This window comes from Argopecten irradians, chromosome 9 (genome assembly GCF_041381155.1).
Source record: "Argopecten irradians isolate NY chromosome 9, Ai_NY, whole genome shotgun sequence".
Classification (NCBI taxonomy): domain Eukaryota; kingdom Metazoa; phylum Mollusca; class Bivalvia; order Pectinida; family Pectinidae; genus Argopecten; species Argopecten irradians.
The window spans coordinates 21,581,847-21,599,569 of NC_091142.1; the positions used below are offsets into that span (position 1 = coordinate 21,581,847).

The 17,723-nt window shown below is 33.1% G+C and overlaps 1 protein-coding gene and 1 pseudogene across 1 annotated transcript; both read left to right on the forward strand.

The window, feature by feature from the left end:
* Window positions 1–1,405: 1,405 nt before the first annotated feature.
* Window positions 1,406–3,758, forward strand: LOC138330888 (uncharacterized). Its single transcript, XM_069278377.1, has one exon. It carries the CDS (start codon window positions 1,772–1,774, stop codon window positions 3,362–3,364), a length of 1,593 nt encoding a protein of 530 aa, XP_069134478.1. The 5' UTR covers window positions 1,406–1,771; the 3' UTR covers window positions 3,365–3,758.
* A 10,393-nt stretch (window positions 3,759–14,151) lies between these two features.
* Window positions 14,152–17,234, forward strand: LOC138331760 (uncharacterized; annotated as a pseudogene).
* Window positions 17,235–17,723: the final 489 nt, after the last annotated feature.

The window sequence follows — 17,723 nt, forward strand, 5'->3', positions numbered from 1 at the left end:
ACATAGCAGACCCTGTTTTATTTTACACATACATCGATAAACGTTAATTTAGTTTTTTAACAAATAGTTAATAATTTACGTGAGATGACTTGAAATAATTCAATATTCACACTTATCTAAATACCACATAATCTACTCGTACTAGTGAATCCACATGTTCAATTGCAACCAGAATTCCGTATAGCCGCTTATTTTTGCAGGGATGAAATTTTCGTGATTTTGCGGGTCATTCCTATTATAGCGAAGATTTGATCCGCGAAATATTGAGAAATGGTAAATTCAATCTCTACAACTCCCGACTTTGATGCAAATATTAACAATAATATATTACGGTAGTAATAATAAAACAAATTAGCATGCTACTGTATGTTAATGTTATAGAATACAATACCTGAGTCACAAAACGAAATTTAGTAGTTAAATTAGTATATCAGAAAAGCTTAAGATACGCGCGTTCAATGAGAAATGTCTAGAAAAATACTATATACTATACATTGGATATTTATGTGAAAATTAAAAACATAACAAGACATTTTATGCAAATATGTCGTGTATAACAAATTGTGTGAAAAAGATCTTCTAAAGTGATAAGCAGAGAACAATAGTAGAGTTAGGTTAATGAAGGGAGTCCTATATCTATAAGATAGTGTGTATGATATTACCATTGCGATACCTACTGTAGTGGTAGTTCAGACATTTTACCTACACATGCAGGTATATCTTTAACCCCTGATATAAAATTGTCTTATTACCCAATACACAGATCGATATATCTATAGTTACACAGGTGTATCAATATACAGTACAGATGTTTCATATCACACAATATATAGGCCATCTACCGGGAGTACAAGTACAGTATCAGTATGTGTAAGCGCGCAAACGTTTCATTGATTCAGAAGTAAAACTTAGATCCTGAAATATTTCACTATTCACATAACATTTTACCATACTTTATGAACATTATCCATTTACAGGTTTGTTTACACATATGTTCTTAGTGGTGTGTGTAAGGAAGATGTCTGAGGTGTTCCTAATACTTAATGATCGTTTTTACTAAGAAGGCGTTACAAGTAAGGAACTGTACAAATTGAGCGCACGTGTGTTATGTAGGGGTCGGTGAGCGCGTCGAAATGATGGTAGATAAATATAAATGACTCTCCATAAAAGTGGAATGCCTAAAAAACGATTTTCCAAATACAAATATAAATTCTCAATTGAACACGTTTAACTTGCGTTACCAGTTGTAATTTCCTAAACACATATGTATTTACCTAACAGTAAAGATAAGGTATCACCTAGTGATGGGCAATGTTATGTTTATTAGTTACCACACAAATCCAGGAAGTAAAATAAGCATAACACAGAAACAGGTATACCTCGACATTCCCAGGTACGTACTCACCGTAGCTAGCTATATATATTTTGGAATTTATACAAAAGTATTGTTTTATTCCCTTTAATGCATACATACGAGATCCTGATTTATTATGAATAATTTTCATTATAGGAGCGATGGATTTATGAGCGTTACAAAGAAGGACGTACAATTAGTATTGGAAAGAAAGACAAAGTCCAGGAGAAGAGATAAGGATATGGTCAGCGTAACAATGTAGCATTAAGATGCTGCGTCTGATAACGTTAGAATCACCGTAAGAGTGGTTGTCGACATGTGAACCAGGTTAGTAATTAAGTGTACTTCAGCCGTCTGGTTATATGCGCTAACTAACACAAATATACTTGATAGGATCTTAGGAATTTATAAACCAACATGGCGGCGGCAATTATAAATATACGTCTGAAAGGTCAGAGAACATGCGCTCATCACAAAGGAAAGCAACTGGATTTTTACTGTGAAAAATGTCAGGAACTAATGTGTTCAAAATGTCTTTCGTCTGTTCATAAAGGGCACGTTGTGTGTGAACTCGGTGATATCACTCCCCAGAAAAAACAGGAAATCCAGAACTTTATCACCAGAACCGAACAAAACGACCTGGTACAGATTGGGACATACATTGCCTCTACCGAAACACTTCTGAAGGAAAATGACAGAACATTCGAGAAACTCTCAAATCAATTGAAGATGCAATATGACAAGTTAAAACAAGACCTAGACATGCTTACAGCAGAGACGCTGTCTCTGTATCAGAAGATGAGAGATGACAACACCAAGCTCATAAAGAATTACAAGCGGGACCTTGTGATGTATGATAACCAGCTCAAACAACTTATGCAGGATTGCAAGAAAGCACTTCAGGAAGGCTCTCACTTACAGCTATATGATACAGCCTGTGAGATCCATTCTCCTAGACGTCTCCCTATAAAACCTGTCCTTGGGACAGCTAGCTTCACTCCAAACACAACTCCTCAGGGTCATCTAGAACAAGCCTTAGGGAAAATGATCACCTCTGGTCAATCACCTCTTGACCAGGGTCCGGCAGTTTCAACGTCCACTCACCATGGTAAGACAGTATCGACATCAGGTGACATCAGCAAAGTCTCTTCACGTGAACAACATTCACCCGATAATGAGAAAGACACAGATACAAAAAGGAGACCACTGCCAGACACAAAAGTGTTAGAGCTCTGGAGGTCTCCATGTAGAATTAATTCTATATGTCTTACTACTGAAAATTTGGCTTGGACATGTGACTACAGTAAAACACTAACTCTCCTGGACAGGAAGGGCACAGTAGCATGGAAGGTCACACACAGTAGTGGCATCACTGACATCAGTCTCTCCCCAACAACACAAAGATTGTGGACCTGTGATGTTGACTGCAATATCATCGAGCTGGTATCAGGACAACTTACACAAATATTTAAAACTGAAGAGTTTCCCTGGTGTATGTGTGTTACAGCTGATGGTCATGTCATTGTGGGGATGGATAACCACATCTCTAAATTTACCGTACAAGGTCAAGTGGTGATTACGACAATGACTTCAGGGACTGGTAAACCATTAGTGTGCACACCACAACAGATCACCGAGTGTCCTGTCACTCACAATGTTGCAGTGATTGATTATAACAAACGAAGTGATAGGGGTGGTGGAAATAGACATGTTGTTGTCATTGATGAGAACTTTCATGAACTGTTTGTATACAGAGGCGATATTCCTCCTACATTCAAACAACAACAGCAATCAAAACATACACCATTTTATCCTTATGACGTAGCATATGATAGTATGGGAAATCTCATCATAGGGGCTGACGAAGGTATTCTACTCATCAAGGGAGGAGGGGAATTTCATAGACTGATACACAAGGGGATAGCAGGGTCATTGGCTTTTGGACGGGAAAATGTGTTATGGGCACAGGTGGGAAAATGTGTCAAACTACTGCAGTATAGCAGTGTATGATTTCTGTGATAAAACTTGTAATAGAACTACTACAGTGCAGCAGGGTGTGATAAATGTGATAGAACTACTACAGTGCATCAGGGTTTGATAACTGTGATAGAACTAATACAGTACAGCGAGGTGTGATAATTTAAATTTTCACTAATATCGTTTATGTATAAAAAAAAGATATAGGGACCTAACACAGAACCTTGTGGTAAACCTGCCTGAATGGTTTCCAAGAAGATCTAAATCCATCAACGACCACTCTCTGCATCTTATTACATAAGTACGATGAAAACCACTTATCATGTTTCCGCTAATATCATATATTTTTTTAATTTATATATAAGACTATCATGCCAAACGCGGTCAAATGCTTTAACTATTATCACAGAAAACCATTCTTACTTCTTTACCCTTACCCATATGTTTAACAATTGTATCATATATATTCAATAATTGAAAAGTAGTTGAATCTTTTGGTAAAAACCCAGATTGATTTTTGGAAATTATATTATTCTCTGAAAGAAAATTAAACATGTATTTGAATTTTTTTCTTCTAGTATTTTACTAAATATAGTGGTTACAGAGATTTGTCGAAAATTTGATGGATCATATCGTAGACCTTTGCCTCCATAAATTGGAGTGACATTGGAATGTTTCCGTACATTTGGAAGAGTACCGGTAGAAATAGACTTGTTTAGTATGATGCAGTGGTTTAATTAGCGAATTAGACACATTTTTAACAAATTTGGAAGGAATAGTATCTGGGCCAGCTGGTTTATTAGCGTTGGGAAGATGTAACTGATCTTTAATGTTTTGTTCAGTGATATTAATAGTAGAGTAGAGATGTTGAGGTTGGGGACAGTTAGGGGGCAAATCATCAGCATTCTTATTGGAGACAGATATAAGTTAATTCGTTAAAAGATTCGGCTTTATCAATAGGATGTGATTTTAACTCCCCATTTATGACCAATGGAGCATCGGTTTCATTTTTTGATTTTAGATTCATAACTGATTTGGCGATACGCCACCATATACCAGGTGGGATAGACTTATTAACTAAGGATTATTGGAGTTTAGAAAGGTACTTTTCTTTTGCCTCTCGGATAGAAGAAATTACTTGGTTTCGAATGGTTCTAAACTTGTTCCAAGAGGCAGGGGTATTGGTTGATTTAGCTTTAGAATGCTGACGATTTGTCTGTCGTATTTTACTCTCATGTTATTCGTCATCCAAATTTCATCATTGGGCCTAATAGTTACAGTTTTTTGGGGAACATATTGGTCAATAGCTGAAAAAATTGTATCAGTGAGAATAGCATTAATGTTAATAAATATTACCTTGTAAGCGTTCATTTCATTCGATAGAATTAAGAAAGTTGTTAGACCCATCATAGACAGTATTATTAAAGTATAAAAGAGTGGGTTTTTTTAAACATGCTTCTTCGGGGATTTAAAATTTAGCTCCCTAGTTAATGGACAGTGATCACTACAGGACGGACTATGCACTAAGGTATTAGAGACAAGATTAGTATTATATTTCATGATAACATGTATCAATTTTGAAAAGACAAGGAAGTTTTTCTAGTGGGTTCCGAAACGGTATTTTCTAATTCATATTTTGATAGAATTCTATCAATTATATCGCCCACTAGTATAACGTCTCTTTCAAGAATATCCCAAAAAATCACTAATGAGTTAGGGGGCATATAGATATATCCAATAAGAATAGACTTGTTATTAGCAGATATTTCAGTCCAAATAAGTTCAAGATTGTTTGACTCAATGTCCGGTCTGCGTTAAATATTAAGATTATTTTAGCATAAATAAGCACGCCACCTCCATTATTTTCGCGATCTTTCCTAAATGTATTGTCTTTTTTTTCCAAGGAAATATAACAATTAGGTACAGAATCATGCAAATGTGTTTCAGATAAGCAGAGTATATCATAATCTGAGAATTCTGCTTCCAGAGTGTCAAGTTTATTACGTAAAGAGCAAATGTTAATGTGGCATAAAGATAAGTTTTTTTTAACTGAGTATGGTATTGCAGACCGGGATTCGGGTGGATATCACCACAAATAGATAAAATGTTATATTTGTATAAGTGAAAATTGATATTTTTGAAAAAGGACAGAAATACACCAGAGAACCACTCAGTTTAAAAGTCAATTACTGTTCCTTCCCTATCTGAGCAATATACGTAATTTATCAACCATTATCAAAAATCATCGTAGTAAATAAGAGATGCAACTGTGCAGAAAGTAAACAACGAGTGATAATTACATCAACCCTAAAATATGGAGACTTATCTAGGATATATTTGAGGATTAGATGGTATGTATGACTGTTCATATTCTGAGATACATGTTGATAATTTGAAACTAAATAATTTAACAAAAAAAGAGATTAGAAAATAAATCATTTAGCAAAAGGCTTCGAACTCTTCCATAATGGATGTAATAGCAGTGTTCAATCTTATACAGTACAGCAGGATGTGATAGCTGTCATAAAACTACTACATTGGAACAGGGTATGATAGCTATGATAAGATTACTACAGTACAGCAGTGTGTGATAGCTGTGATATCAACAGAGTGTGATAGCAGTGAGAGAAGTTGTGATAGAACAACAACAGCACAGCAGGGTGTGAGAGGTGTTATACAACTACTGCAGTACAAAAGGACTTAATGCTGTATTACAATATTGCAGCCGGGTGTGATAGCTACATTGTATGATAAAACTACTACAGTACAACAGAGTGTGATAGCTGTGAGAGAAGTTGTGATAGAACTACTACAGTACAACAGGGTGTGAGAGGTGTTATACAACTACTGCAGTACGAAAGGGTTTGATGTTGTATTAAAAATATAACAGCCGGGTGTGATATACGTAATTGACTGATATAAAGAGAATCACCGAAAGTTTGTTTTAATCATAACTGATTCTAATGCATACGATAGTTGAGAAAATTTTAATCATTTTTAAATAACGCAGATTATACATTTATTTTTTAATCAATACTCATATAAATCATACTTGTAAATTTCTATTACTTATCTTAATTAAAAATCATAATTGAGAACTTATAAACATCATACATACATTTCTTTATTTCAAACTATAAAAATCATTGCCGTGAACTCTGTTTTAATAATATATATCAAACTTATTAACTTTTAAATTTTAATCAATAATCATACAAATTATACTTGTAGACTTTGTAACCATATCTTTCGGATATGTAAAATTTAGTTTTTAATCACTATATACTTATAAAAAACAAAGTTTTGAAAGCCCGATAATTTTATTCAGATCAATCGCATTGGTATAGTTTTATTTGAATAATACGTGCACATTATGGCCTGTTTTTGTTTTTAATCATTTGTATTATTATCATTACTCGCTTACATATTGACCACCTCTTCCGTGCACAACTAGTGCCTTTCATACGATATGGTTGATGTACTATTAGTTCTGATTGATAGTCTAAATCACCACTTACCTTTTATTTTTAATCATATAAATCATGTACATTATACCTGTAAACTTTGATTTTTGATCATGTACATTATACCTGTAAACTTTGATTTTTAATCATGTACATTATACCTGTAAACTTTGATTTATAATGATGTACATTTTACTTGTAAACTTTGATTTTTATCGGATATATCATATTGTACGTGTATTCTTAGGAGCCATAAAGCTTCGAGTAATAAAACATGGAACACTGAACAATTTTAATCGTAATATATTATTTGTAAAACCTAGATGTAAACTTTTATTTTAAAATCATATTGATCACATCTTTTATTTTATATCATAAAAGTCATACCAGTAAAAAATTATTTTCAATTATACAGATAAAAGATATTTACTTTTTTTTATGTTTCACCTAGAAAACATAATCTGATGTTATCAGTGATGATGATTGGGTTGATAAATTATGATCATGTTTGTAGTCCAAATCACCAATGATTAGGTGATAACCTTCACCTTTTCCATGACCCCGGCACCGGGGAAACAGGGTCACCTGTGCTGGCTTTAGAGCCTGAGGCTCCAAGGTATTCGGGTACAGAAAGGGTCAAATCCTGTCTGCCATCATAAAAATAGATAAAATGGTACAATTGTCATTTATAAATAATTTAATTTCATATGTTACATATGTTTTATTGTGAAAGTAAGTAAAATTACGGAAATGTATGCTTTGTACCTGATTGAGTTATCTGAATTAAATTATAAGCATTATTCTCAATATCTTTTGGGGTTATTTGCGTCTATGAAGAATGTTCTTCCGTTTTTTGTCTATGACTTCATAACCCCAAAAGGTATTGAGAATAATGCTTAATTATATTGGGAGTATCTGAAACTCTTAAACACTTTGAAATATCGAATTCACTGGGACGACATCCTGCACTGCTCTCTCATCTTTCTTGAAGAACATTTTCTCTACAACTCCCACCATTGGTAGATTACTAACGTACTGTATGTACGACAATAACAAAGTAAATTCATGTTTACATAAGCTAATACGACAAATTTAACTCCCCACCCTATTTGCCGAATATACTCAATATGCTGCTTTAGTACCACATTAATTGAGGTCAAATATCAAAATATTGCTCAGTGACGTGGTTTTGATAACTAGCCCGATATACTCTGTTCTTGACACTAGACTGAGACATTATGACAGATAGAAATCTGATGTACGGCCAGTGCGCACTACAACATGAAAAGGTGGAATTCGCCGGCACCGTTTGGTATCGGGCCAGGTAATCTCCAATTCAGACTGACCACCGAGAATCGCTTTTTTCGTTTTTTTAAACAAATGAATAATTTATTTACCCAAATAAAAATAAAAAATAAATTTAGCAATCAATCGAGATTAGAGGCTATTTGCATACTATGATAAAATGGCGACGATGGCGAGGGAAATTTAAAGATGCGGAAAAGAAACTACTATGTTGACAAAATAGAGCATGCATGCGTGATAAAATGGATGGCTTTAAGTAGATAAATTATTCATTTGTTGAAAAGGTAAGTGGCGCTCCTCGGAGGTAATATTTTGTAAGCAGTCTAAATAAGAAATGACCTGGCCCGATATCAAACTGTGTCGGCGAATTCCACCTTTTCATATAGAAATGTTTTCTGGCCCTAAACCACATTTGCATCTATCTGTCATTATGTCTATGTCTGATGTCGAGAGTTGAAACGTAGTCAGGATCAACAAAATACTTTCAGTTAAAAAACGAAAGTGTTCGAGTTTTAGTTACAACTGACCGGAAATTCAACTGAAAATCACATGTTATCTCATAACAAATACCTTCCTTGACATTTTATCACTTTCATCTCATTTTACTTTTAATATTTTGACATATACAGTATTTCATAGTCAGATACTAACATCTTCTTCGTTATTGCGATCTCCTCCAAAATTCTGTCTTTATATGTAACAGAGTTAACTGCCCTGGGTAGGTATTGATTTTGACGTCATCATTTTATGAATGAAAATTACGTTGTTTTCCCTTAAATTCTGATGTCACGCCTACAAAAACATGACGTAACAATTAATGCGTAACTGCAAGGACAGATAAATGTAATATGCAAAAGCAGAATTGTAAACAGCGTCTTTTATCAGAAACTATTGACGAAATTGCATGTATACAGGGTTTATTAAGAATATATAACATCATACAAATAAAATTCCATTTCGTTTGGTTTAATTGAATATACTGTTATCACTCATTAACGAATATTTCAGACATAAATTGAGTATCATGGTTATACATTTTTACAACGTTGTTCTTTCTTCACCGCACTTTTACACAAATATCTTTACAATATCATACACATTCTATTCGTCAGCTCATAAATATATACACAATTCTCGTCTATAACTTTTCGATACTCAGATAATGCAAAACAGATTGGCAAAATGCTTTCTATCATTGACATATACTTGGTCATTACTAACGATATAGTAATACACAATTCTTTGAAGATATCAATTACCAAAATGAATCTCGCAACTACTGAATGGTTCATTTTAAAGCTATAACGTTTATACAGAAATATATTGACGAAATCATCTACCAAATGAGAAGAACAAACATGATTCTCTAAATAGTGACATCAGACGACAGCATACCTACCTATACATTTATTTATATATCAATAATTGCCCAAATATAATAAACGCTAATACAGTTTCCATGTCAGTTTTCGTAATTTGAAAGTATAATTTGAGGCCAAATAATAAATAAATTTCTTTTTAGTTAATGCCAATCTGTCACTTATACCTGTATCAATACAGTTATAATTTAACATCACGTAACATTGACCGAGCTGTACACTATTACAACCTGTCGTTACAGGAATGTATCTGATGCTGACAAACACCACAACTGTTGTATAACAACTGGCATAACAGATAAGTTTGTAAATCTGTGATACAGCTCAGAGGTTCAACATCAAGTCTGTAGTAGATTCATCCTTTCACATTGAAATCTCTAGATAAGAACACCCTGACTCGGTCGTGTCCTTATGCTTGAGAATTAATAGAATTCAGTTCTTTATTCCGCTCCTTCCTTATTGCTGGGCTCCACTTGGACTAAGACGGCACCCTTCGCTGCTGTCTCACCTTCCTTGAAGTTCACTTTCTCTATAACTCCTGCCTTTGGTGCATTTATGATGTACTGTATGTAAATATAAAGAATGATATATTATTACAATCATAATAATATCAAACTAGGATACTATCGTATGTTCAATATAAAGAATGATATATTACAATCATAATAATATCAAACTAGCATGCTATCGTATGTTCAATATAAAGAATGATATATTACAATCATAATAATATCAAACTAGGATACTATCGTATGTTCAATATAAAGAATGATATATTACAATCATAATAATATCAAACTAGGATACTATCGTATGTTCAATATAAAGAATGATAAATTACAATCATAATAATATCAAACTAGCATGCTATCGTATGTTCAATATAAAGAATGATATATTACAATCATAATAATATCAAACTAGCATGCTATCGTATGTTCAATATAAAGAATGATATATTACAATCATAATAATATCAAACTAGCATGCTATCGTATGTTCAATATAAAGAATGATATATTACAATCAAATAATAATGATATCAAACTATCATGCTATCGTATGTTCAATATAAAGAATGATATATTACAATCATAATAATATCAAACTAGGATACTATCGTATGTTCAATATAAAGAATGATATATTACAATCATAATAATATCAAACTAGGATACTATCGTATGTTCAATATAAAGAATGATATATTACAATCATAATAATATCAAACTAGCATGCTATCGTATGTTCAATATAAACAATGATAAATTACAATCATAATAATATCAAACTAGCATGCTATCGTATCGTAGTTCAATATAAACAATGATAAATTACAATCATAATAATATCAAACTAGGATGCTATCGTATGTTCAATATAAAGAATGATATATTACAATCATAATAATATCAAATAAAGATGAATATTACTATCGTCAATAGGTTCAATATAAAAAGAATGATATATTACAATCATAATAATATCAAACTAGCATGCTATCGTATGTTCAATATAAACAATGATAAATTACAATCATAATAATATCAAACTAGCATGCTATCGTATGTTCAATATAAACAATGATAAATTACAATCATAATAATATCAAACTAGGATACTATCGTATGTTCAATATAAAGAATGATATATTACAATCATAATAATATCAAACTAGGATACTATCGTATGTTTCAATATAAAGAATGATAATATTACAATCATAATAATATCAAACTAGCATGCTATCGTATGTTCAATATAAAGAATGATATATTACAATCATAATAATATCAAACTAGGATACTATCGTATGTTCAATATAAAGAATGATATATTACAATCATAATAATATCAAACTAGGATACTATCGTATGTTCAATATAAAGAATTATAAACAATGATATATTACAATCATAATAATACCAAACTAGCATGCTATCGTATGTTCAATATAAAGAATGATATATTACAATCATAATAATATCAAACTAGCATGCTATCGTATGTTCAATATAAAGAATGATATATTACAATCATAATAATATCAAACTAGCATGCTATCGTATGTTCAATATAAACAATGATAAATTACAATCATAATAATATCAAACTAGCATACTATCGTATGTTCAATATAAAGAATGATATATTACAATCATAATAATATCAAACTAAGCATGCTATCGTTGTTCAATATAAAGAATGATATATTACAATCATAATAATATCAAACTAGCATACTATCGTATGTTCAATATAAAACAATGATATATATATTACAATCATAATAATATCAAACTAGGATACTATCGTATGTTCAATATAAACAATGATAAATTACAATCATAATAATATCAAACTAGGATACTATCGTATGTTCAATATAAACAATGATAAATTACAATCATAATAATATCAAACTAGGATACTATCGTATGTTCAATATAAACAATGATAAATTACAATCATAATAATATCAAACTAGCATGTATCTATCGTATGTTCAATATAAACAATAGATAAAATATAATTACAATCATAATAATATCAAACTAGCATGCTATCGTATGTTCAATATAAACAATGATAAATTACAATCATAATAATATCAAACTAGGATACTATCGTATGTTCAATATAAACAATGATATATTACAATCATAATAATATCAAACTAGGATATATCGTATGTTCAATATAAAGAATGTATATTACAATCATAATAATATCAACTAGCATATCGTAGTAATATAAATGATAAATACAATATCAATCAAATCAATGAATAATCAAACAAACTAGCATGCTATCGTATGTTCAATATAAACAATGATAAATTACAATCATAATAATATCAAACTAGAATACTATCGTATGTTCAATATAAACAATGATAAATTACAATCATAATAATATCAAACTAGCATGTTATCGTAGCAATAAAACAAGATAATTACAACAATATAATGAAATGAAAATGATAATAATCATAATAATATCAAACTAGCAAGATAATATAAACAATGATAATTACAATCAAATGTTCAATATAAAAATGATAAATTACAATCATAATAATATCAAACTAGCATGCTATCGTATGTTCAATATAAACAATGATAAATTACAATCATAATAATATCAAACTAGCATGCTATCGTATGTTCAATATAAACAATGATAAATTACAATCATAATAATATCAAACTAGCATGCTATCGTATGTTCAATATAAACAATGATAAATTACAATCATAATAATATCAAACTAGCATGCTATCGTATGTTCAATATAAACAATGATAAATTACAATCATAATAATATCAAATAGCATGTTATCGTATGTTCAATATAAACAATGATAAATTATAATCATAATAATATCAAACTAGCATGCTATCGTATGTTCAATATAAACAATGATAAATTACAATCATAATAATATCAAACTAGCATGCTATCGTATGTTCAATATAAACAATGATAAATTACAATCATAATAATATCAAACTAGCATACTATCGTATGTTCTTATATGTATATATAAAATAATAAAATAAAATCAATAAACTGCATTATGTTGTTCAATAAAAATGATAAATTACAATCATAATAATATCAAACTAGCATGCTATCGTATGTTCAATATAAGCAATGATAAATTACAATCATAATAAATATCAAACTAGATGCTATCGTATGTTCAATATAAACATTACAATCATAATAATATCAAACTAGCATACTATCGTATGTTCAATATAAAGAATGATATATTACAATCATAATAATATCAAACTAGCATGCTATCGTATGTTCAATATAAACAATGATAAATTACAATCATAGTAATATCAAACTAGCATGCTATCGTATGTTCATGTTATGAAATGAACGTCAGTCCAAAGACGATCAAATCAGTTCATCAGTGTACTTTAAACTACGTGCACTCAATGAAAAATGTTTAGAGAAATACTACTACGCATTACATAAATTTGTTATTTTTTTAAAGATTATAAGCATTACAAGACATTTTATATACATATATACCGTTCAAGGAGCAGTGAAACAAATCAAGTGATAAGTAGAGAACTATACTAAAATTAGGCTAATGAATGATTTCCTATTTATGTAAGAAACTGTGTATGAGATTACCATTGCACTATACATGTAGCAGTAGTTCAGATATTTTACTCACACATACAGGTATACCTTTGACCCATGATATAAAAATGTCTTATTTCCCAATACATAGAGATGTCACAGTAGGCAACTGCTGGGGTCATGTATAGACTGAGCAGTAATGAGTGTTTCTGGATTGTGGATTCACATGCTTTATATAGGGGTCGATGAGCGGATCGAAATAATGATAGAGAAAAAACATTACCGTCAAATACAGAAAAAAATAAAATAAAACTCTTTCAAATCTCAATCTTAACCTACATTGCCGGTTTTCATACCAAAAATACATGTGTATTTACCTCTGGTAAAGACATGGTATCGTATTACCTAATACACATGGTTAGATACATATCTACAGTATAGGTATACACATGGTTAGATACATATCGACAGTATAGGTACATAAACCCGACACAGACAAATAATACCAGATGACCTGGAATCACGTGACCTAGTAATGGGCTATACAATTAATGTTTGTTAGTTACCTCACAAATCCAGGAAGTAAAATAAACATAATACCTAAACAGGTATAGATCGACATTAAGCTTCGTAGTCAACATAGCTATTTGTTTTGGAATTAGTACGAAGGTATTGTTTTATTCCCTTCAATACCTATAAAACATTCAGCTGACGAAATTTGTGAATATGCGAGATCCTGATTCATTTTGTATACTTTCATCCTAGGAGCGACGGAGTTATGAGCGTCACAAAGAAGGAAGTACACGTACACGTACCATGGGCGTGAATGGCAAAGTCCGAAAAGAGACATAGATTGACGGCTTAAGATTCTAACATTATGAAACTAAGACTGCTAACATTGGTGTCCACGGAGAGACAGAGGTGTGTACGGCTTAATTGTATAACATTATGATTTATTGGAATCATCGTTAAAGTGGCTGTCGACAAGTGTTCATCAAGTCAGTAATTTGGTGTATTTCTACCACATTAGCTGCCATGTGGTTATATTTGAGTTAATGCTCTAATTAACATTTATGACTTTTTTTGTCTGGTAGATGTAAATGTAAACACTATCAAGTTATTCTAGTACTATATACGTAGACCTGATCAAACGAAGATCTGAAGGATCTAGGGAATTTACAAAACATGGCGGCGGCATATTTACCAATACGTGTGAAAGGTCAGAGTACATGCGTTCATCACAAAGGGAAGCAACTGGATTTTTACTGTGAAAAATGTCAGGAACTAATGTGTTCAAAATCTCTTTCCTTTGTTCATAAAGGACACGTTGTGTGTGAACTCGGTGACATCACTCCCCGGAAAAAACAGGAAATCCAGAACTTTATCACCAGAACAGAACAAAACGACCTGGTACAGATTGGGACATACATTGCCTCTACCGAAACACTTCTAAAGGAAAATGACAGTGCATTCGAAAAACTCTCAAATCAGTTGAAGATACAAACAGACAAGTTAAAACAAGACCTAGACAAGCTTACAGCAGAGACGCTCTCAGTGTATCAGAAGATGAGAGATGACAACACCAGGCTCATACAGAAATACAGACAGGAGCTGCTGATGTATGATAACCAGCTCAAACAACTAATGCAGGATTGCAAGAAAGCACTTCGGGAAGGCTCTCACTTACAGGTCTATGATACAGCCTGTGAGATCCATTCTCCTAGACGTCTCCCTATAAAACCTGTCCTTGGGACTGCCAGCTTCACTGCAAACGAAACTCCCCAAGGTCACCTAGAACTAGCCGTAGGGAAAGTGATCAAGTCTGGTCAATCACCGTCTGACCAGGGTCCGGCAGTTTCAACGTCCACTCACCATGGTAAGACAGTATCGACATCAGGTGACATCAGCAAAGTCTCTTCACGTGAACGACATTCACATGATAATTTGAAGGACACATATACAAAGAAGAAACTACTACCAGAGACCAAGATGTTAGGGCAGTGGGAGTCTCCATGCAAAATTTATTCGATATGTCCAACACAGATAATCAGGCTTGGACATGTGAATTGCTTAGTAAAACACTAACTGTCCTGGACAGGAAGGGCAGAGTAGCACAGAAGGTCACACACAGTACTTGTATCAATGACATCAGTGTCTCCCCAACAACACAAAGAGTGTGGGTCTGTGACAATCAACGCAATATCTTGGAGCTTGTATCAGAACAACTAACTCACAGATTTAACACTCAAAGATTTCCCTGGTGTATCTGTGTTACAGCTGATGGCCATGTCATTGTTGGGATGCTTAACAACATCTCTAAATTTACCACACAAGGTCAAGAAGTGATTACGACAATGACTTCAGGGACTGGTATACCATTAGTGTGTTCACCACGTAAGATCACCGAGTGTCCTGTCACTCACAATGTTGCTGTGATCTATTATAACGTACAATGTGATGGAGCTGACGATAGCAAACATGTTGGTGTCATTGATGAGAACTTTAATGAACTGTTTGTATACAGAGGTGATATTCCCCATACATATAAACAACAACAATCAAAACATACACCATTTTCTCCTTTTGATGTAGCGTATGATAGTATGGGTAACGTCATCGTAGGGGCTTACCAAGGTATTATACTCCTAAACGGAGAAGGGGAGTTTCTTAGACTGATCCATGAGGACAGAGCATCATCATTGGCAGTAGCAAAAGAAACGGAAGATGTCTTGTGGGTAAAAGTTGGGAAATGTGCCAAACTATTACAGTACAGCAAGGTGTGGTAGCAGTGATAAAACTACTACAGTACAGCAAGGTGTGGTAGCAGTGATAAAACTACTACAGTACAGCAGGATGTGATAGCTGTGATAAAACAACTACAGTACAGTAGTGTGTGGTAGCTGTGATAAAACTACTACAGTACAGCAGGGTGTGGTAGCTGTAATAAACTACTACAGTGCAGCAGGGTGTGGTAGCTGTGATAGAAATACAACAGTACAGTAGGGTGTGATAGCTGTGATAAAACTACTACAGTACAGCAGGGTGTGATAGCTGTGATACATCGCAAATAGCTGTGATAAACTACTACAGTACAGCAAGGTGTGATAGCTGTGATAAACTACTACAGTACAGCAGGGTGTGATAGCTGTGATAAAACTACTACAGTACAGCAGGGTGTGATAGCTGTGATAAACTACTACAGTACAGCAGGGTGTGATAGCTGTGATAAACTACTACAGTACAGCAGGGTGTGATAGCTGTGATAAAACTACTACAGTACAGCAGGGTGTGATAGCTGTGATAAAACTAAACTAATTACAAGTACAGCAGGGTGTGATAGCTGTGATAAAACTACTACAGATAGCAAGGGTGTGATAGCTGTGATAAACTACTACATACAGCAGGGTGTGATAGCTGTGATAAACTACTACAGTACAGCAAGGTGTGATAGCTGTGATAAAACTACTACAGTACAGCAGGGTGTGATAGCTGTGATAAAACTAATACAGTACAGCAGGGTGTGATAGCTGTGATAAAACTACTACAGTACAGCAGGGTGTGATAGCTGTGATAAAACTACTACAGTACAGCAGGGTGTGATAGCTGTGATAAAACTACTACAGTACAGCAGGGTGTGATAGCTGTGATAAAACTACTACAGTACAGCAGGGTGTGATAGCTGTGATAAAACTACTACAGTACAGCAGGGTGTGATAGCTGTGATAAAACTACTACAGTACAGCAGGGTGTGATAGCTGTGATAAAACTACTACAGTACAGCAGGGTGTGATAGATGTGATAAAACTACTACAGTACAGCAGGGTGTGATAGCTGTGATAAAACTACTACAGTACAGCAGGGTGTGATAGCTGTGATAAAACTACTACAGTACAGCAGGGTGTGATAGCTGTGATAAAACTACTACAGTACAGCAGGGTGTGATAGATGTGATAAAACTACTACAGTACAGCAGGGTGTGATAGATGTCATAAAACTACTACAGTACAGCAGGGTGTGATAGCTGTCATAAAACTACTACAGTACAGCAGGGTGTGATAGGTGTCATAAAACTACTACAGTACAGCAGGGTGTGATAGGTGTCATAAAACTACTACAGTACAGCAGGGTGTGATAGG